This window comes from Alligator mississippiensis, chromosome 2 (genome assembly GCF_030867095.1).
Source record: "Alligator mississippiensis isolate rAllMis1 chromosome 2, rAllMis1, whole genome shotgun sequence".
In the NCBI taxonomy this organism is placed as follows: Eukaryota; Metazoa; Chordata; order Crocodylia; family Alligatoridae; genus Alligator; species Alligator mississippiensis.
Window position 1 is genome coordinate 21,314,063 of NC_081825.1, and position 21,287 is coordinate 21,335,349.

The window sequence follows — 21,287 nt, forward strand, 5'->3', positions numbered from 1 at the left end:
GCTGTGCTCTGCTTCATGCTGCTGGAGAGCAGTGCTGGTCCTCCCCACTGTGCTACAGCCCCAGCTAGCGGCAGGGGTAGCGTGTGGTGCCCACACGCTTGCTGCCTGTGGTTCTGCATGGGGTGCATGCCAATACAGGAGATGCAGTGGCATCTTTTAATTAGATCGGCTCTTGGAGCCACTCTAATTAAAGTGCCACCCATTCCCCCCCCCCCCCCCCCCCCCCCCCAAGGACACATAAAAGTGCCCATTAGTTTTAAGAAACCAATTGTTTCTCAGAATTGGCAGTTTTACCAGTTATAATTGCATTCACTTTTACTCTTGCTTCCTTTGCAGCAAGTATAAGTGGCTGCACAAATACTGAACAATGTTTTAAAAGATGCCACATGTTTTGTGATGTCTGTTTTGTATAAGCGTCAACCTGGCCTTAGACTTTATTTGATGCTCCCTGTTATCAGAAACCTAATCATGGCCTGAATGCTGATGCTTTGCCTATATGAAAGGTCATGCTTATTTGCCTAAAGTTATTTCTTTTTAAATCATTTTAACTACACTGGTATAAAACCCTTTTTGGGTACACCCATACTGTTTGATACAGATCAATCTTGCAGTGATTTAAAGTTTGCTTTGATAACTATAGCTAAGTAAATTTGAATATCCATATGGGTTTGCATTATTTTTAATAAATACATTCAAAAACAGATTTTGTCTGACCTGGTGCAACTTGCAATATGGGCAGGATCTCAGTTGTGCTGAAAATACCACTGATGAGGTCTAAAACGACACTAACATATTGTCCCGTATTTAAGCGCTCTGCAAACAAGCATGCAGGTTTTACAGTATCCAATCTGTTCTTGAAACAATCAGCCTACTTTAGAGTTTGGCCGGCTCTGCCCTGTCCTGTGACTGGCTATTCCTCTTCCAATCAGACACAGAGGAAACATTTAAACACACAGTCCTCTGCCTGCCTCGCAGTGTTCTGTTTATAGCAGGAATCAGCCATGCAACTCAGCCCAGGTAAGGCCACAATCCACATTACAGGAATATTACCTTTTACAATCAAGATAACTGATTTTTGTAACCTCATTAGTGTACAAAGGAGGGAGAGAGTAATGCAATCCAGTGAGTAGAGAAAGCAGGAGGCGTGGTGGAAACAACATGCGCACAGCTGTTGTTTCACCCTGTTATAGCTGACATCAGAAATCTTCCCCTTGCTGGGAGTTGGAAAGTAAAAAGCTTCTGGGTGGGATATTTAAAAGGTCCAAGGTTTTTGTCCATTTGTACACAAAAGCCATGCTGGTATCTGGGATGCGCAGCAAACTTTGAACTCTGCTTCTTGTGCAATGTCACACTTACTAGCAAGGCTACAGAAATGACAGGCCAGTGCAGCATATGAATCCATCACCACAGAACAAAATTACCCCAGAAAATATGAGAGCACATACCTCCTGAGCCTGCCCTTTATTTTTCCCAGGTACTAAAAAATTCCCATGATTTTTTAGAATGTCTTTTTTTTTTCTGCTTCCTGTGCCCAGGAGTCCTCCAACGCTGTGTGTAGTATCCTTAGCTCCAGGACAGCTTTTTCCAGTTGTTTGTTTTGAAAGCTCTTAAGCGCAATATGCTATCAGCTGAGGTTTCCAATTAACTCTGAATAGCTAGTCTGCTGCCACTCAAGTATAATTCTCATTAGCATCTCAGCTAACAAGCCTCAGTGTTTGCCCTCCTAATTAGCTTCTGGTTAGATCTTTCTCTATCCGAGGATATGCTGTTGTTAATTGCAGTTGCAATTGCTTTTACAGCAGGCTCCTAAGAGACCACTAATACCTCTGTTTTTACAGCTTGATATAGATCAATACCCAGAATACTTAAGACTGTAGGTTCTTTTTATGCTTTACCCTTGTGTGTAACTGTGCGGTTGTGTGAGAGAGGGTTGTGTGCTAAAATTGTGAAATGCTTTGCTCTGAAGCAGGTGGTGAAGTTATGGCATGGCTCTACCTAAGGCCAAATGCAACTTTTTGAGGTAATGCAGCATGTATTGCTTTTTTTGTGCAGACGTTCACCCAAATCTTAGCATTATCCACCTGTGGGTTTCTGACCATTCCTGGCTGTGTCCTGCAGAGCGAGTTACTGATGCTGGATTTAAAATGCAAGTGGTTTTTTTTTTTCTCTGTTGCTTAGAAGGAACATATATGTAGGGAGAGCTATTTGTTTTACAGCCCCGCTTTAGAACGGCATTCCTCTGGAGTGCTCCTAGCATGATTTAATGTGGTTGAATTAACCCTTTCGTGCCTGCTGCTTTTGAGGCTCAGAGGCACTTCGTTAAAATGCTTTGTTATTAGGAGAACCAAGTGGTTGGGGTACTAGAGAAGAGCAGACTAATTGGCTACTTTGAGATCTTTAATAGCAAGGGCAGCAGGTATACCAGTTTCCTGTGGAACAGAACAAGGCCAAGGGAGACAGAAAGGAAAATCTTGCCAATTCAAAGGAGTATTTTAAATCATTTCACTGCTGCCCGCTGTGGTAATTTTGTTCTGTGCAGATTCTTAAACCATGAACTTCCCCAGGGGCAGCAAAGACTAGCCGAGTTGCAAATTTATTTCAGCAGAGTCTGGCCTGTGAAGCTGCTTTTACTGAAGGCATGCAGAGTCCTTCTGCCACTGTTTTCTGAACAGAGCTATTCAATTTTGGCCAGGTTGTCTGTAAATGTTTTATAGCTCTCAATCCTTTCTATCCCAGACAGTGGCACAGGATACCTGAGTTCTTGGGTCCAGGTCCTTTTAATGTCCTGGGTGCTGCTGAAAAATATTTAAAATGTAAAAATCAACATACCCAAGGCAGAGCTGGAAGCATACACTTAAACTATGAAGTTAGGAGTGCAAATGAACTTTGAATTTGTTAAGACTAATCTCTTGTATCTGTTTTTTTCCGAGCTTTAAATAAAATCCTGGAAAGTTCATTTATTGGTTACAAGGAGACTTAGGTCTATTTAGGTAATATTTACAGCTCCTCTTTTGCAATTGGATCTGTCCCAGAGACTCCTACCACAGAACTCTGCTTAAAACAATGGGGCTCCAAGCACGCAAGGAGCCGCCCATCGCAGATCTAATTGCAAGATCAGTATTGGAGAGGCTAAAGGAGGAAAATCCTGCGAAAGAATCTTTCATTTGACAACTGCCTCTGAAAAATGGGATTAAAACCTGGACTGTTCGTACTGATAGTGATTAAAAGTGTATAAACCATGGTCTAGATCTGTTAAATGTGATTACAGTAGGAAAAGCCGAGGAGCTTAGATGAACCTAAATAAGCTGAGCAGATTTCAAAGGAGTAATGTGTTTATATAATGACAAAGATGTGTGCCTGCCTGTGCATTTTTTCACTTAAGTTTAGTCTTGTAGCCACAAATTACTCACCCTTTTTGACTGCAGAAGTAACTATAGAGCACAGTGCAACAAACTGATTTTGTTCTTTGAGAGCCTATATCTTATGAAGCTTTTAGGTGAGCAAACCTCAAAGTCTGGAACCAATTTCACTTAAACAACAAGACTTTTGAGATATGTCTGAACTAGCTAACCTCTTGAACTGGCAAAGCTAGATGCAGAATCTCAAGAATAGTCTTTTTGGCATAATATTAGAGGTGCACTGATACATTGGTCCCATATTGAATAGGCACCGATATGAGGAAAATTGAGAGTATTGGTAATTGGCTTTTTTGTCTGATGTGGCCAATAATGTGGCTAATAAATGCCATGTGCATGCGCACAGCCACAGCACAGCACCCAGGCAGCCAGGAGTGCAGCCTAGCAGCATGGAGAGCATCCAAGTCCCATTGGTAAGTCTGTTGTGCAGGAAGGAAGGAGGAGGGCAGATCGAGGCCTCTGCAGTGAGGGAGGGAGTGGGGCAGGGGCAAGGAGCAAGCATTGCCTGCCAGGGTGGGGTAGGGTGCGGGACGGAGCTGAGGCTCATCTGGGGCATGTGGAGAGAGGGGGGAGGCATCTCCCGCTGCTGGGTGCACCCAGGGAGAGTGTGGGGGGGTATACTCCTGGATCTGCGTGTGGGGTGAGGGTGGGCTGTTGCTGTGGCCTGGGGCCGGGATGGCACTAGGCTTCTCCCAGTGAGGGCTAGGCCAGGCTGTGCTCAGGGTGGGTAGTGGCGGTACTGGGAGGGCGGGTTCTGGGGGGGAGGGTGCAGCCACCCCAAAATTTGCCATAGCTCCCTGACCTCACCCTCAAGTGCTGACACCACCCATCCCAAGGACAGCCTGATCCAGGCTCCTGCTGGGAAGAGCCTGGCACCACCCTGGCCCTAGCCCGCAGCAGCAGCTCACCTGTACCCTGTACGTAGATCCGGGGGCTCATGCTCTCCCAGGTGTGTGCAGCAGTGGAAGCTTCCCACCCCCTATGCAGCCCCCCCCTCTGCCCCCCAGGGTGAGTATAAGCTCACAGCTCCATCCCATACCCTGCCCCAGCTGTGCAGTGCCTGCCTCAGTACCAGCCCCATTCCTTCCCTCACTGCAGGGGCCTTGATCTTTCCCCTCTCTACAACGTATTTACCAGTCAGATGCCACTCTCCATGATACTAGGTTGCATATTGGAATCAGATAGGTATTGGCTGATATGGCTTATTAAAAATTGGCCATTGGTATCGGCCCAAAAAAACCTATCGGTGCACCCCTACTCTAGATAGAAACCCAAAGTGAGATGATGCTTATCTGAATTCTTCAGAATCTTCATGGGATGGTTCAGTTTTGCAAACAAGAGTTGAGGTAAGGCACCCTTATTTTCATCTCTGGATTATGGCAGCAGAATTCTCAAATGGAACAGAAGAAAGACTTAGAGTAATTAAAATGTGTAGAGACAACTTGGGAAAGAAGATAAAACACCTAAATAAAAAAAAATAAAAATAAAAATAGTCAAGACTGACTGAAAACTCTGCCTGAAAATCCAGACCTAATATCCAAATGATGCATTATATCATTATGGGAGAAATCAGGCCCTTACTTGTAGTAGACCTCCCATGACACAACAGAATTTAGTTGGACATTGTTTTGATCATTTGAAGACAGGCCTGAGAGAAGCTGCTAAGGATTCAGTGTGTTGGATGCTGTCAAAGAAACTGTGTGTAAGGGGAAGAATGCTAGAAGCCCTTTCTGTATTGGCCTTACAAATGAAGTACAAAAGACATATTTAAACATGGGTTCTTACTACTGTCAAAGCACAGTTTTTCAAATGTGATTTGGTTCATCTATTGTGACTATCATAACTGTGTTTTTGGCTTACAGCCATGTTTAAGCCATGTTAAGTATTTTTCTTAACATGAATGTAAGTTAAAGTGAAGTTACAATTCTTCGTTATGTCAGACCTTAATCTTTTTGGCTAAGTACAGACGGTCAAAAATCCGGAGGCTGAATCGATTTCAGTCTTTGCAAGTTAGTCTAAGCTGAATAGATTAAATTGAAACAGAAGTGAACAGACATTTTACCTTTCATTCTGCAAATGCAGCCACATGCCTGCCTGGCTCAGGCCAGAAGCCAGGGGGAGCTAGAGCATGGCTCTTTGGCTTTGTGTTCACTTCCTCTTCCTGCTGCCCTCAAGGTCTTTTGGCTTTGGAGTCTAGAATTACAGTAGCAGGACTCTGCAGAGTTGCTCATCACTTCCTTTTCCTGCTCACAAGTGCCTCTGGGATTCGTAGTTCACAGTTGCAGGCAGCAGTAAATTTGAGCGGGGGAAGGAGTGATTATCTCCCCCTCCCTTACTCCCCCACTCCCTGGCCCCAGAACCCAGGTGGGGTTTGTCTGGGGGGGACAGTCCCCCCTGTACACTAGGCTGCATCTCCAGCTGGGCTAGCCTCCCCCACCCACTTGTCAGCCAGCCCTCACCACTCCAGCTATGGAGCATAGGGGTGGGGCCAGCCTTGCTCTCTAGACAGGCAGTCCAGCCCAGCCCAGGGCTGGAAAGCATGCTGGGATGCTGGAGGACTGCGATTTAACTTGAACCAGGAAGGGGTCTGGGACAGAAATTTCATAAACCAGTTTGAACCAAATCAGTTAAGTTTGATACCACATACAACCAGGTTTATTTTAAACCAGTTTCAGCCATTTTTAAACTGGTTTATGTGTATTTAGCCTCCGTTACAGATTTTAAACCAGTTTCTGATCACTTAAACTAGTTTATGTAACTTCTGTCCCTAGCCTTTATGCTCAGGGTAGGCAAATACCAGGGTTAATAAAATGCCATGCATGTTATAGCATGATAAAAAAAAAAAAAATCAAATAACTTGAGTGCCCTGATTAAGATGGTCCACAACAGATCCTCACACTATTTGGTTCATTGAATGTTATGAGTTTCTTGAAGCAGATGATGGAGATGATTAATTAACCCCAATTCTTATATTTAGTATGAGGAAGCCAATTCTATGATCATCCCAAAACCTACCTTTTTTTAGGAAGTGTTAGAGTGGGCAGACTTTTAATTATTTATACTTTGCATACTAGGTATGCTGATCATACAATTTCCCTTCAACACTGGAAGGACATGAAATCCTAAAACACACACGAGATGACAGAACAGTGCTACAACCTCCCAGATGAAAATCGGGAGGTGGTGGCAGCAGTACTGCTCAGTCTTGTGGGTTTTTTGTCCCCCCCCCCCCCCCCAACATATTGTGGAGGCAAACCTTTTTAAATGATCACCCAAATTCTCTGCTATAGATGTTGAAGAACTGAACTAGATGGGATCTTCCTGGACAGAATGAAATAATTTTCCTTTTTTTAGCAGTATGCACGTAAAGTACAATGCTGAGAAGACCAGACTCATGTCCTGCACAATGCCATCTGTTATCCATGTCGATGGCATTGAATATATTTATAATTAATGTGATTACAAAATACTAAGTCCTCATCTCACAGCAGCTTGGTCAACTCTCTTCACGAGAGGGCTAGGTAAGAGTATCACGGAGGGAAGAAAACTTAAGTAATAAGGCTTTCCTTCCTCAGCCATTGCACTGACTCAGTGTATTCTTATTAAAAGTACACCCAGCACTGCATAAAACAAGGCTGGTCAACTTGCCAGTGCCTGGCGGTGACACTAGAGAGGCCATGGGTCCCCCAGGCTGCATGCCATGCATGGAAATAGGCACTCTGTACTGTGCCGTGTGTGCACTTCTGCACCTGTTACCACTATGTGGCACAGCACCCTGTCTTACCTGCAGCTCCCTGCAGGTTCCTCTGTGACACCGTGCCCCGTGGTGCTTCAGGCTGCTGGCTCACTTGGCACCATGGACTGTGCTGCACCATCCCACTGGGACTATGTCAGGCAGTGGAAGCCAGGGGACAGGTAGTGGAGCAAGGGGTAGTGGGAGCCTGGGGGCCACTTGTTAACCCCTCCCAGGCTGCCAGTTACATAGCTAGCCCTAGTACTGTATAAATTATGTAGCTGTTTGCTTTGAGTAGGACAGAAAGATGTAAAAATGATGACATAGAAGGAAGCAGGGCTGTTGAGGCCTCAAGAATTATTTAAAAAAATAAAATACTATGTGAAGGACAAATGGAAAACCAATTAAATGGATCAGATAGGGTCTAACCTAATTTAACAAGTCTATTCCTGAGCTGTATGTTCTTTGTGCCTGGGCAGACTGTGATGTTTATAAGATTCTATCAAGTTTGAGAGAATTTTTCATTACTAAGATACCTTTTGGGAAATTTTGTGTAAAAAATGTGTGGGGATTGATCTTGCTGCAGAATTTGCATAGTGAAAATTGGGAGTTGGATATGTTTCTAGCAGAGACAGCAAACAGAATAGACCTAATTTAAAACATTTGCTTGGTTGGGTGTGCGGAGAGAAGCATTAGGAAGTTCCTGGGAGGGGAGCCCAGGTGCTACTGGGGACGTGTAGGACTGTTCCTTGGTATGAGCACAACCTCATCTCATCAGCGCATTACCAGAAGCCTTTACCGATGCCTTCTCAGTTTTTTCCCCCTGTCAGTTCTGAATGTGGGCATTGCGAAGAGGACCTGGGTCACCCAGAATTATGTCTGCAGGGGTTAGAGAGTAACTAGCAGGAGAATTGGTGACAGTGCAGAAGGGTTAAGGGTTGAAGGAAGCAGAAGGAAGGATGGAAGAACAAGTCAGGGAGTTTTAGGAAAAATAAAGAGAGCACAGGGGGCTGAAAAAGAAGATGTTTAGAAAGCACCAGAAACCTGTCTGATGTGTGGGGAGACATCATCTAGTATGTAGGTAACATGCGTATATTAAGATGACTCAGATAGTTCTCATAGAGTAAAGAAATCACGTAGTAAATCTCTGCCTTTACTTTCCCAAGAGAAGGGTTATGGAGAAAAGCTTTGTGAGGAAAAAAGCATAGGCGTTGAACATTATCTAAATTTAAATTTTGGTAAAACGCTAGCAGTAGCCCTAGTGTTGAGGCAGTTTATGCTATAGTATAGGTCATTTCACTTGGGGAAAGTAGAATTAAGGTATTGCAGCAAAAGGACTTTTTTACCAATGCAACCTTCTGTCCTTGGAGGATTTGTCCTCATATTGCTAAACAATCAATCCTACTAGGTGTAGACACAACCTTTGTGAAACCTTTATTAGGTTATTCTATCACTATCTCCATACAAAAGCAAGATACAGATTTTAGATAGGGATGGCTGTTTTAAGTGGACCATAAAATGCTAGGTAGTCTATTAGGCTATGAAAGCTTTGTAACTATTGTATTTGGTTAATTGTTTTCTTATAACGCATCACATGGGGCCTAGCACCAGTCACTCATATAACCTTTGTTAACTATGCATCAAACTAGTTTTCCTTGACGTGGAAGAAAGTTGAAAAGTTTTTCATAGTTTCAGAGTTGTTAGGGGCTAACAACTGGACTTGGACAGGAAAGACTGCTGAGGTTAGATGACCCCAGCAAGATGGGCTTCAAGACATTTTTTGAAGATCGCTAGGGTGGATGACTGTACCACCTCTGGGGGAAGCCTGTTCCAAACCTTCAATATTTGACTTGTAAAGAAGTTTTTTTCTTATGTCTAGTCTGAAGCGGTTTACAATTAGCTTGTGGCCGTTATTTCTAGTCCTCCCCTGGGGAGCCTTGCTGAATAGATGCTCCCTCAGGCCCTGATGAACTGCCCTGATATACTTATGGCTGCCACCAAGTTCCTTCTGAATCTTCTCTTCTCCAGGCTGAACAGTACCAGGTCTCTCAGCCTTCATGTGACCTGGTCTTTAGGCATCTAATCATGCAAGTGGACCTCCTTTGGAAACTCTTGAGCTTCTCCACATCCTTCCTGAAGTGCGGCGCCTAAAACTGGATGCAGTATTCCAGCTGTGTTCTCATCAAGGCTGAGTAGAGTAGGGGATGACATCTTTAGCCTTGCTTGAGATGCCTTGGCAGATGCATGCCAGTGTTCGATTAGCTCTGCTGGCTACGGGATTGCATTGGTGGCTTATGTTCACTTTGTTGTCTATCATGACACCCGGGTGTTGTTCAGTTGTGGTACTGGCTAGTGTAGCACTGTCGAGCCTGTGTGTGGGTTATTTCTCCCCAGATAGAGCACTTTGCATTTCTCAGTATTAAACGACATCAGGTTGAGGTCTGTCCAGATCAGCCTGTAGTGCCAGTCTGTCCTGGAGCATGACCACACTCTCATAGTTTGGTATTGTTGGTGAACTTTGCCAGTTCACATTTAATACCCGTATCCAAACTGTTGATGAACATATTGAATAGCTCTGGTCCGAGTACTGAGCCCTGAGGGATGCCACTGATCACCTCCCTTCACGATGATTCAGTCCCATCTGTCAGTACTCTCTGGGTCTTACCATGGAGCCGGTTTCCTAGCCAGCAGACTGTCAAGTAGTTGAGGCTGCATTTTTCCAATTTAACCATGAGGACATCATGGGAGACCAGGTTGAAGACCTTTTTGAAATCCAGGTGTACAACATCAACCTCATTTCCCCTATCCAGGGTGGCAAGTTACCTGATCATAGAAGATGAAGTTTGTCTGGCATGACCTGCTCGTAACAAAGCCATGTTGGAAGGAGTGTTCTGTCAGCCTCTGAGGGATTTTTGGGGAAAGAGGTAAATCCATATCATCTACTTTGTGTCGCTATTTAATGAACCCCATTATCACAATACCTGAATGTCTCTGGCATAATATACACATCCTTATATAACAGCCTTTGTCATAGGCAGTGTTGCCATCTCACTTTTATAGATGAGAATTTGTGGCACAGAGACTGTGACTTAAATACCATAAAGAAGCAAACCTTGGACATAAATCCAAGCTCAACCTCAAGGTGAATGTTTCTGTAAGGAATGAACAGGCATTTCCATCCACCGTTGTTTTAGGTTTCAGGACTGACTGAAAGCCAAGTGAACTTAGTTTAGCTCTTGGCTTCAATTTAATGCGTAGGGTTTAATTCAGCCCTAAGCGGTTTGAATTTGCATTTGTAACTACAAAATTGTAATCGGTGTTTGGGAACATGTTTGGAATCTCCAAACTGATTTTAATTCAGTTATGGAATAGTTGTGAGCAGGTTTTGCCAACACAGTTCTTACAATGCCAACAACAACATTAAGTCCACTTCTACTCTAGTGCTCCTATGCATGCGAACAAAATAACTTTTGCCAAAAAAAACTAGCATAGAAACAATTGCATGCATACGTTCTTTAACAAGCGCTTGGCTACTGTGGTCATGAGCAGCGTATGGAACCCTAGATAGGTATCTCATGACTAATATATATATATATATATATATATATATATATATATATAATTTAGCATCTTTTAAACAATCCTTAAGTGTATGCTTTCTCCTAATGTGAGTCCTCAAAAGCTTTGTATAGCAATGCAGTGCCAAATTCCCTCAGCACATATCTGCACTTTTGTGAGAACAAACACATGAAATGTATCTTGCCATTGATTTCATCATCACCATTCTAATTATTATTTGAATTCCTTATTTATGTAATTGGGCACAAAACTGAAATAAAATTGGTGTGGCTATTGTCATTCTTATGTGAGAGGTTACGTCACTGATAATTACTTTTTAATGCTGTCATATAAACTAGTTACTAACCAACAATGATTAACTTGAATCCTTAACCAAAACCCTGTTCAAACCTCTCCCTAAAAGCTGAGAAAGAGAAGGGAGAGACATGTTAATACTGAATTGTGTTGCTCCAGCCCATCTCTTAACCAAGAAACCATCTTGTTAAATTATTTAAAAGAGATTACAAATATTTCCATTTATTCAGCTTGTCATTTGTTTAGAGACACAACCCTTAATTTAGCAAAATATGTATTTATTTCCTCACTCTTCTCCTCCAAATATCTCTCTTTGATGCATTTCTTAAAAAGCAAACTGTGCCTCTTTTTGTTTCCTCTGATGCACTTATTTATAATTTCTAAATTTTGGAAGTTGTGGTTGCACTAAGAGCCCTTTGTATAAACTTTAAAAGAATTGTAGAGACAGCAAAGCTGAAGAGGATCAGACTTGAAGATGCACATAATCTTTAAATTAACTTTATCTTTTATCAATTAGATGCAGAACAATTTCTTGCTTTATTACATGGGTATGTGATAAAAACCAGTTGGCAACATTTTGTTTTAAAACATTTGTGAGGAACTGTCTTGGTAAAGTGTATGCAACTAAACTCTTTCAGTCTGCAGATAACACTGGTTCCTTCTTTGAGAAGAAAACAAGTAACTTGATAAAATACTCTAGAGCCTGTTAGATTAAGAAAGCATCCATAGCCTTACAAACTATTGTGTATTTTACAATCCACTTCAATGTGGAGCCTGGACTGTTTTAACCTTGGCTTAAACACACACTTGAAAACTCAAGGTAGAACTCTTTAGAAAGCTTAGAAGAAATTGAAGACTCTAATGTTTTAACTCTAAAATAACAGATCAGGGTCAACACTGGTGTAAGTGATGTAGGGCATAATAGTTCAGTTTACCAGTGCTCAGCCTCCAGTCCATGGGCCAGACCTGGCCCACAGCAGTGACATCCAGCCTGTGGGTCTCTCCACAGGCCTGGAAATTTGGCAGCAGGGAGTGGTGGCAATTACCACTGCTGCTGCTCCACTGCCACTGAATTTCCAAGCCCTGCAGGACAGATGACATAACCCCATCTACCAGATTAGGTTGGTGTACAGGATTGGGAGTGGTGAACCACATCAGGTCAGTGTGAGGGGCAGGCTGGATTAGGCACAGGCAGGGTGATATTGTGGACCCACTCATTTAGTCCACAGCCTGGGAACTTAGCGCTGCTGGTTTAGTCCACAGTATTTAAATAAACTTGCTTTTGCCTTTTAGTTTCTCTAAAATATTGTTTAATTTCCGGGTCTGCCTGGAAAGAGATTTTGTTGTTGGGGTCTGATAGCTTGTAAAACTCATGATTCAGTGGACAGGTCCATAGGGAAATGTTGATTCTGTTCCCGTGTTCCACTGATGTGTACTGGGCTTTGTGGACAAAGCTCTTAGGATAATGTTTCAAAATCCGCTAAGGTGGCCTAAGAGTGGTATTCCTATTGTCAGAAGTGACCTAGAACCCTAATTTCCATTGATCTTTCATGAGCTTTAAGGCCAAATCCAAAAAGAGGTTTAGGCACCTTGCTCCTAAATGCCTAATTCTCTTTTGATAATTAAAGTTCCCGAATTACTATTGGTGTTTCTACTCTGCTTTCCTAATTGTATACAGGGAGGCATGTCCTCTTTATTGCTTGCTCACCAAACCAAGAAATAAGGTGGCAAAGCCACTTGGGGTCCTATCTTATTGTCACTACCAAGCTCTCCATCTCCAGAAGGCCTGGGAATAAGGAGATGCATTCCCAGGTGAAATGCACGTGACCAAGCCTGGGTACGCTTGGGGGGTGCTTGAGAGCCATTTTTCTCCTTGGCAGTGTTTGTATACTTAGGGATTCTGCAAATGTCCCCCTTAACAGCCCTCGGGTCTCAATGTGAATTGAAGAAAGTAACATGCTCTAAAATAGGTTGGCAGTCTTTCCAGGCTGCGGAGCAGTTGACCCAGTTTGGGTCAGCAGGTCACTGGTGCACTGCAGTTGGGCGCTAGAAGTCAGCTGCACCTTTACTTTTCCCAGAGGCTGCTTGGGGAGAGTGTCTACAGCCAGAGCAGTGCAACGCAACTGCTGCAGGGAAAAGCAGTGCTGGTGGGTGCTTTCTACATGCAGATGCTGGAAAAAGCAGTGATGGCAATGGCTGAGTCCTAGCTTCCATCCTCTGTGCAGACACCTGCTTCTGCCCCAAGCTGGATCAGTCCAGCTGTTGAAGCCCCACATCCATGGGGTGGATCAAATGGCTCTTGATTGCCAACCCCTGCTTTAAAATACAGAGGCATTACCATAGTTCAGTGATTTATGGATCTCTGAGAACAGCACACTGAGTCTATGTATTATTACATTGGTTTATGGGAGAGGCTGGCAGGTGAGAGGAAGGAGGTTGGGATGGGTTGCGTGTGGGAGGGTAGAAAGAAGTAGGTTTTCTTAAAGGAGGTAAAGGGCAGCTAGAGACAGGTATTTGTCTTGGTAAGGAGGGATAAAGGGGTAATAGCTAGGAGCAAGATCACATGGGATGTAGGCAGCTGAGGTAGACTTATAGTTGGAAGCTAGATCTGTTTGGCAATATCTTTCATTGACCAAATTTACAGTTGGAAGGGACAAGTTATCAGGCACAAAATGTCCTTTCTCAGGCCCAGTAAAGAATGTTACTAAATTAAATTTGCTTCTCATGTTTTCTCTATACTGCATTTCATTTGTAGCTGGAGTATATTTGTCCATGCAATTTGAAAGGCTAAATTAATGGTAAACTAAACTTAATTGTATCTACCTCAACCAAACCCAGTTTAGAAGATAACTTCAGTTAGCTCCTTCTGTCCCTCCCCCTCTATTGTTCTGAATATTTTCTTTCTCCTTCCCACACCTTTTATTGTCCTGTCAAACTCTGTCTCACAGATGTTAAATTCTGCCCCAACTCTGTGGTCTGCCGTGAAGATTCCTGCATTGACTTCCTGGCTCATGGGGGGTCATCTGCTTCTAAGACACAAGGTACAAAATGTTTTCTCTTACAAACTATACACCTAAATGTTGTAAACCTGCATTTGAAAACAGTTACTTTGTGTCCTGAACTTTGGGAAGTAGTGGAGTGTACGCAGAAACGGGGAGAAGTACTCACTGAAATATAAAAAGCTGCTCTGTTGCTTTCAGTTAAGATGAAGGATGGTAGGCAAGTCACTGGTTTCTTTCTCTTCTGTGGAGTCACTTCGCTAGTTTTTTCTTGTATATGGAAAAACTGTAACACTCGCACATTCCAGGTGCTCTCTGCACTGTTTGCTGCAACTTGACTTAGACTAGTATAGAGGTTTAGTGCTGGATTTCTCTTCCACGACAACTTCCTTTTCTTGCTGTACTGACCCTGCTTGGTGGTCAGTCTTAAACAAATTAACTGCTGTTCCTCAAGGCTAATGTTGAAAACTTCCCCCCCCCCCCCCCAAAAGCTTTCTCTGTGTCCTAAGACTCTAGTCTCTTTTCTTAACTCTAGGTTACTCCTAAGGCCTTTTCTAATTTTTGTTTTTGACTAACTTCCTTTGCTACCTTCCTCCCAAGCACTATACCATTCTTTTCTTTCTCTCTCTCTCTTTTCTTTTGCCTTGCAATTTCTGGTAAGACTCTTCTTTTAAGGAAAAGAGATAATGTTTTTTGTGCAGTTATACATAGAAACTATTGGTACATACTTGGGCTAAGGACAGACATTCAAAAGGCCTGAGCCTGAATTGATTAAATCTCTGCAGGTTAGCCTTACCTGGCTAGGCTAAATCAGTTTTGTAACTGGACAGATATCCCAGAAATGCAGACACATGCCTGCAGTGGCTTGGGCTAGAAGCCAGGGCATGCCGGAGCAGCCCTCCCTTCGTTCCACAGCATGGAGCTGAGGGGGGCATGGTCAGACTCCAGCAGAAGCTCTGATTAGCCCAGCAGGGAATTGATGAACAGTGTTTATCACTCAATTAAGAAAACAACAGAGGGACATTACCAGCTACTTGTTGATTCTACTTACTGATTCAGCACAGACTATAGTCAGCATGTGGTCTGCTAGCTAATACACGGACACCTCTTCGCAAGGCAGAGGGGAGGGGAGATTTCCTGCTTAGCAGGGAGTGGTGAAGGGGAGTGGAGCTGCAAACAGGGAGCAGAGGGGAGGGGCCGGCTCTGCTGTGGAGCAGAGAGCCCTGCCCAGCCCAGAGAACATGTCAGGATGATGGGGGTGTCTGGTTTATCTTAAACCAGCAAGGGGGTCTGGGACAGACATTGCATAAACCAGTTTGAGCCAAATCAGTTAAGTCTGATACTGCATTCAGCCAGGCTTATCTCACACTGGTTTCAGCGATTTACAAACTGGTTTATGTGCACTGAACATCTGTTCTCTTACAGGTTTAAATTAGTTTCTGATCACTTAAACCAGTTTCTGTGTAATGTCCATCCCTAGCTTTGGAATACAGAGGTGTATTGGTTTTGTTTTTTTTTAGTTACTGGTTTGTCCCAGGATTATCCTGATAAAACATTCAGAATCTGTAGAGAGCTACACATTGTGCAGTTTCTGGAGTCGAGAAGATGTTTGAAGAGGGGATGTGTTGCTTCCCAGTCTGTGACCAAATGGAATTCCCTTCCTGAACTAGACTGGCCACAACCTGTTCACGACTCACATTGCTATCATGTCTATAAGAAGTCAGTTGTTTAGTTAAAGGGTTACATATGCTTTATGTTTCCAAATGTTTCTTTATGATCGCTAATGCTAGAATCTTTCTTTGTCTTAATTTTGAATTTGAGATTCTTATGCGACTGACTGATTGATTAAGGGAAATGCTGAATATTGCTAGAATTGTAGAAAATTAGGGTGCTTGTACATGTGATGGGGTTTAATCCTCATTAAATTAAATAGGGTTATTAAATTTAAAATGATTTGTTTTAAATTGATGTGTCAGTGCTTATAGGTGACAGACTTTAAATTGATTTTAAGCTCAATGCACAATTCACAGTAAATTACAGCAGGGAGAGCCACATAACAATCCACCCCGATGATCTCCTTTGTGCTCAATTGTAGCAGTGGGTGCTGGCAAACCAGTAATCCCCTCTCTCCCAAAGTTCATCCCTCTGAAACCATAGCTGGCTGCAGGGTTCTCCACACCAAGTCACGTTTATCCCCTCCCACACCGCTGAACCATATGGACTCCCATGTTAATCCACCTATGCAAGAAAACATGTTGCATCTGGAAGGAATTGCATAAATTGAAACCCTTATCTTAATTTTTTCTCCATAACATGATTATAAGCCTTTTTTTTTTTAAAGAGAAAAAAATCCCAGTATAGAAGTTACAAAATAAATAGTTCTTAAAAAAATAAATATCTTTAAAAAATAAACTTTTACCTCAAAAAGAAAAAACACCCAGTATAAAACATATTTTGAAAATATACAGTTGTATACAAATATAAAATTCTTTCTTTATATAAAATTTAAGTAAATAAATAAAGAACTGCAAATAACTAAGTAATTTTCTATGCTTTATACTCTATTCTATATACTTTTAACTATATTATACTATTCTAACTATATTTGTTCTATTTATATTCTATCTTCATAGTATATATCTGTATTCTAATCTATTTTTATTCTATAATCTGTTCTATAATCTTTTGTCTTCTAATGCCTTTATTCTTCATGTTGTCTGTCAACTTCTGCTCTTCTAAGAATCCTGCAAGGGGAGAAAGAAGACAGGTTTTGGTCCAGGCTCTCAAAACCACCTTCTTGGCTTCCTCCTTACAGGCTACAAAATCTCTCGTGGGAGATTTGTCATTACATAAATATTACCTGGAATGCTGCGTAGCCGGGGTGGGGGTGGGGGGTATAGCAGGCAGCATCCACAATGCAAGGGGTTTTTGGAAGGCATTAATAGGAAAGCCAAAAGTTACCCTGAAATATTAAAGTATGGGTGGTCCTTAGACTTACAGTACAATTGGTTCCTAAAAACCACGTCTTAAGTTAAAACATTGTAAGTTAGTTCCTGTGGGAAAATTGGTTCTATGTTATAAACGGGGGATTAGTTCTTGAACCAAGGCCCGATACCCTATTTTAATAAAAAAAAAAAACAAAAAAAAACCACCCCAGAATTCTGTACTCAGTCAATTATAGATGAGTAATATAGCTACATCAATGTATTTATATTGTGAATAGCAATCATATTGATTTGGAAGGACTTCTTTGAGGTGACTTTGTTGGACTTTTTGAAGGGCTCTTGGCTGGAGTCTTCTCAGGAGTCAATAGCTACACATTTCCCTGGAGTCTTGTCTGCTTTCTTAAAGAAAATGTCCAAGGAAGTTGGGATAGGTGTTCTCCTCTTTTGCTTCTAAATTTCTCTGTAGCAGCTGTACTGCAGGATATGCCCCTATTCACTGATGCACTGCGTTCAATGTTGGGGTCATGTTTCTCAAACAGGGACATGGCAGCTTCCAAATATTGAAATGCCTCAGCCATCATTTGGTTGTCAAGACTTTACGAGGAGGAATCTCGTCAGCAGTGGGGGCACCTTCTTCCTCTGCCACTTTTTGCTGTTCCAATTCAATGAGGTTCTCATTAGTTAATTCTTCAGAATGTGATGCCAGCAATTCATCAAGATCCTCCAGTGCAATGTCTAAGTTGAGTTCTTTGTCCATTTCAACAACATTTTCGGTCACCTCTTCAATAACATCTGTAAAGCCTTGGAAGTCAGACACACACAAAGGACACAATTTTCTTCAAACATCATTCAAATTAGTTGTTTGACTTCATTTCATGCCTCACCAATGTTCTTAACTACTTGGTAAATGTTGAAGCCCTTCCAGAATTCCTTCAGAGTTGGGTCCACCTTCCTTCTCAATTGCCCTGGTGGCCTGGGCAAATGTGCGCCTAAAAGAGTAGGCCCTGAAGGATGCAATTAACCCTTGGTCCATGGGTTGCAACAATGAGGTGGTGTTGGGGGGCAGAAATACCGCTTTGATGTCAGGATGCATGTCATCAAGGATGGTTGGATGACCAGGAGTTGTTGTTGAGGATTAACAATGCTTTAAATATAAGATTTGTTTTTTGCTGCAATAATCCCTGACACTTGGCACAAAATGATGATTAAACCAATCCTCAAAAATGTTCTTATTGACCCATGCCTTAGGATTGGATTTCCATATCACTAGGAGAAATGCCTTAGAATATCCCTTGAAAGCTCTAAGGTTTTTCTGAACGGTACACAAGTAAAGGTTTAAGTTTAAAGTCACCTGCAGCATTGGCACCAAGCAAAAGAGTGAGCCTATCTTTAGCAGCTTTGTACCCTGGCATGGATTTGTTCTCTTTGGCAATGTAGGTTCTTGACGGCATTTCTTTCCAAAAGAGCCCAGTTTCATCAACATGAAAAACTTGCCGAGCACAATACTCACCCTCTTCAATGATTTCAGCCAATGTCTCAGGAAAAGCATGACCTGTCTTCCTCATCAGCACTGGCAGCTTCACCTGAGACCTTGGTGTTTTGCATATTGGCCCTGGCTTGAAAACACATAAACCACCCCCTACTTGCATTAAAAGGCTCAGCATTAGAACTCTCCCCCTGTTGTTTCTTTAGATCAGGGATTTTCAACCTTTTTGGGTCAGTGTACCCCCAGCAGCCGCTCGAGAAGAAAGGAGTCCCCTGGTGGCCAATCAGTGAGTGGGGGGTGAGGAGGGGCATCCCCCAGCAGCCAGTTGACAAGTGGGGTGGGGGTCCCCCAGCGGCCGAATAGCGCCTGGGGGGGAGGGGTCCCCCCTGGCCAATTGGCGAGCGTGCCAGCGGCATGGCAGTGGCAGAAGTGCTGGTGGTGGCACCTACTGCCAAGTATTCCCTGAGGCCATCCCAAGTACCCCTAGGTGTACGCATACCCCTGGTTGAAAACCCCTGCTTTAGATCATCGTAAAGACTCTTAGCCTTTTCCTGAGTTTTGCCTAAACTGACAGGAGCCACGGCGTTGATTTTGATCCTCCAGCCAAATGATTAACAGTTTCTTAACGTGAGCAGTAAGTCCAACATGCTGCTATCACAGTTGATTGCATTGGAGTCTCGAGCCCTTAATATGTTCCTGAATTATTACCTTGTCTTTGGATAATCCCACGATAGTTGTTTGGGAGATATCCAAAGCTCTACCCATTTCAGTTGGTGTCTCACCTCTTTCGGACCTCTTAATTATTTCCATTTTTGTTTCCATAGTAATTGCTCTATGTTTCTTAGAAACATCACTTGCACCAGATTTACACTTTCCTGTCATTATTATGGGAAAAGAAACACTAAATTTTAAGAAAAAGTTTGGAAACACAAAGATTCACCATGTAAAAATGGCATTGGAACAGCAACTGAGTGTCTTGAGTCAGGGAGATGGGTGGCGCAGTGAACTTGTTCACTGGCACAGCGTGGCATTGGCTCAATTGTTGTAAAGTCAAAAGCAACATCAGAAAGTCGAAACAAGGTGTCAATTTATAAACGTCATAAGTGCCATTCATCGTAATTCAAACGTCGTAAAGTTGAGGACGGCCTATATCAAGAGGTGCCACCCCCCAATTGCAAACTTACCATCTGCTGCTGCTGCTCCACAACCTCTCCTTATTTGGTGGCCTCTATGCCTGGATGAGGGGCATGAGGGACCATGTGAATAATGGTTGGTGGTGTATTGGACCACCTGCACCTTAGTGGTCCATATACTGGTATGGGGGGGGGCGAAGGAGGGGGAGATCGGGCTCGGGTTTTGTCCCTCTAGTGTTCCACCAGGTGATGGCCCAGGTAACTGCTGCAGCTGCTCTGAGCACATTTCCCCATCCTGTATCTGCCCATGTAGGACAGCCACTCTGATCTGCTGCAGCACAGCCCGCATTGCCCAGGGCTGTCACATGGGGCTGCAGGACAACGGTTGTAAGGGTCTTGCTGTGGAGCTGCCAGCCCCCTGTGGCACTTTCTGGGGAGGGACCCCAGGGATGCCCCCCCCCACCAATGGACACAGTGTGCCACTGCTTTGTGTACCCCAGGCCATGCGCAATGAGGTCTTTGTGCAGACTGAAGGTTTCCTGAGCCACTATACCCTGCTGCTGCTGCTGGTCCTGCTGGTGCCTCATGCACACCTGTATTCCTGGTTTGGGACACCTAGCTATGACAATGTGCAGGGCAAGCCTTGTCTGCCACACAATCTCCACCAATGGCTGGATGGATACCTGTCACAGCACCTTGACCACTGATACCAAGGACGACATTGCCACAGGAATTAATGCCTTCCCTGGTGTGTGAGGGGCATGCGCACACCCACCTACTACTGGGGAAAGTAAAGGGGATGATGAATAAAATTGTGTGTAAACCTTATCATGTCTGTGGGTGCGGTGTGGTGTGAACAAGTGGCCATGGTGGTGCTGTCATGCCATCCTATCCTAATAGTGCATACTGAGGATCTGAGTAGTTTAAGGATTACTATCATGCACGCTGGGGAAAGAAATGACCCAATACCGATATTCATAAAGCGGGCTGTCACACTTAGTAGCTCTGCAGTAGCACAGAATACCGTTTGTCCGGTTTTTTGTAAGAAGACCAAATGAATTAAGTGGTTTCGTGGAGTGAGGTTTTGAAAATTCAGACACAGCATGATGAAAAGGTGTCTTTCAGTGAAGGTATGGGGGTAGGAGTGGTTCCTCAAGGCTGCTGCTTTTGTGCAAAGTCTTGGGAGCGCTGCTGCTCTGCTAACATATTTTCTGCAATGCACCAGTAGCAGTTTTCACTGGTGCTTGTGAATGCCGTGCTCAGAATTGCCTGTTGCCACAGGTGGGGGTGGTTCTGGGGAGTCGGTCTGAGGATAAGAGCCTTTGCCAACTTTAGTGACCCAGGCGCTGGTATCAAGGGCCCCTGCCTGACCACCCCCTCCCCCTAGGCAACTGTGATCATGCATGCCCCTTCCCTGGCACTGGCACAGACAGAAGCCTCTAGTCTGGCCTCTGATGACCCGGTCAAAGTACAGGGAGAAAGGGGTGGTTAACATGGGGCAAAGTAGTTCCCCCATGAATGCGGCCATGAATTGTAGAACCGCATGATAGTTTAAAGGATAAATGAAAACACTCAAAATGGAGAAGCGGTTATTAATTTCGTGCCAGTGTAGGACTAATGAATGGGCACAATGGCCGTGTCCAGATGAGCGCGCACATGCCTCTTGCAGCTCCTCAAACCCCTTTTGAGACGCTGCAAGAGG

The 21,287-nt window shown here is 43.5% G+C and overlaps 1 protein-coding gene across 6 annotated transcripts in view; it reads left to right on the forward strand.

Moving 5' to 3' along the window:
• The first annotated feature begins 928 nt into the window (after nt 1-928).
• MSANTD1 (Myb/SANT DNA binding domain containing 1) overlaps nt 929-21,287 on the forward strand; it is a 104,758-nt gene continuing 84,399 nt past the window's right edge. For 4 of the 6 annotated variants that reach the window (XR_009459694.1, XM_019479090.2, XM_059721532.1 and 1 more), the window contains exons 1-3: nt 930-1,017; nt 9,960-10,073; nt 13,971-14,063. Coding sequence is in view for 1 of the 6 variants with exons in the window: in XM_059721530.1 (XP_059577513.1) it covers nt 1,002-1,017; nt 13,971-14,063 (109 nt within the window). In the remaining 5 variants the exon portion in view is untranslated. Of the gene's footprint in view, nt 1,018-9,959; nt 10,074-13,970; nt 14,064-21,287 lie in introns of all 6 variants that reach the window. The other 2 variants (XM_059721533.1, XM_059721530.1) reach the window with 2 other exon arrangements.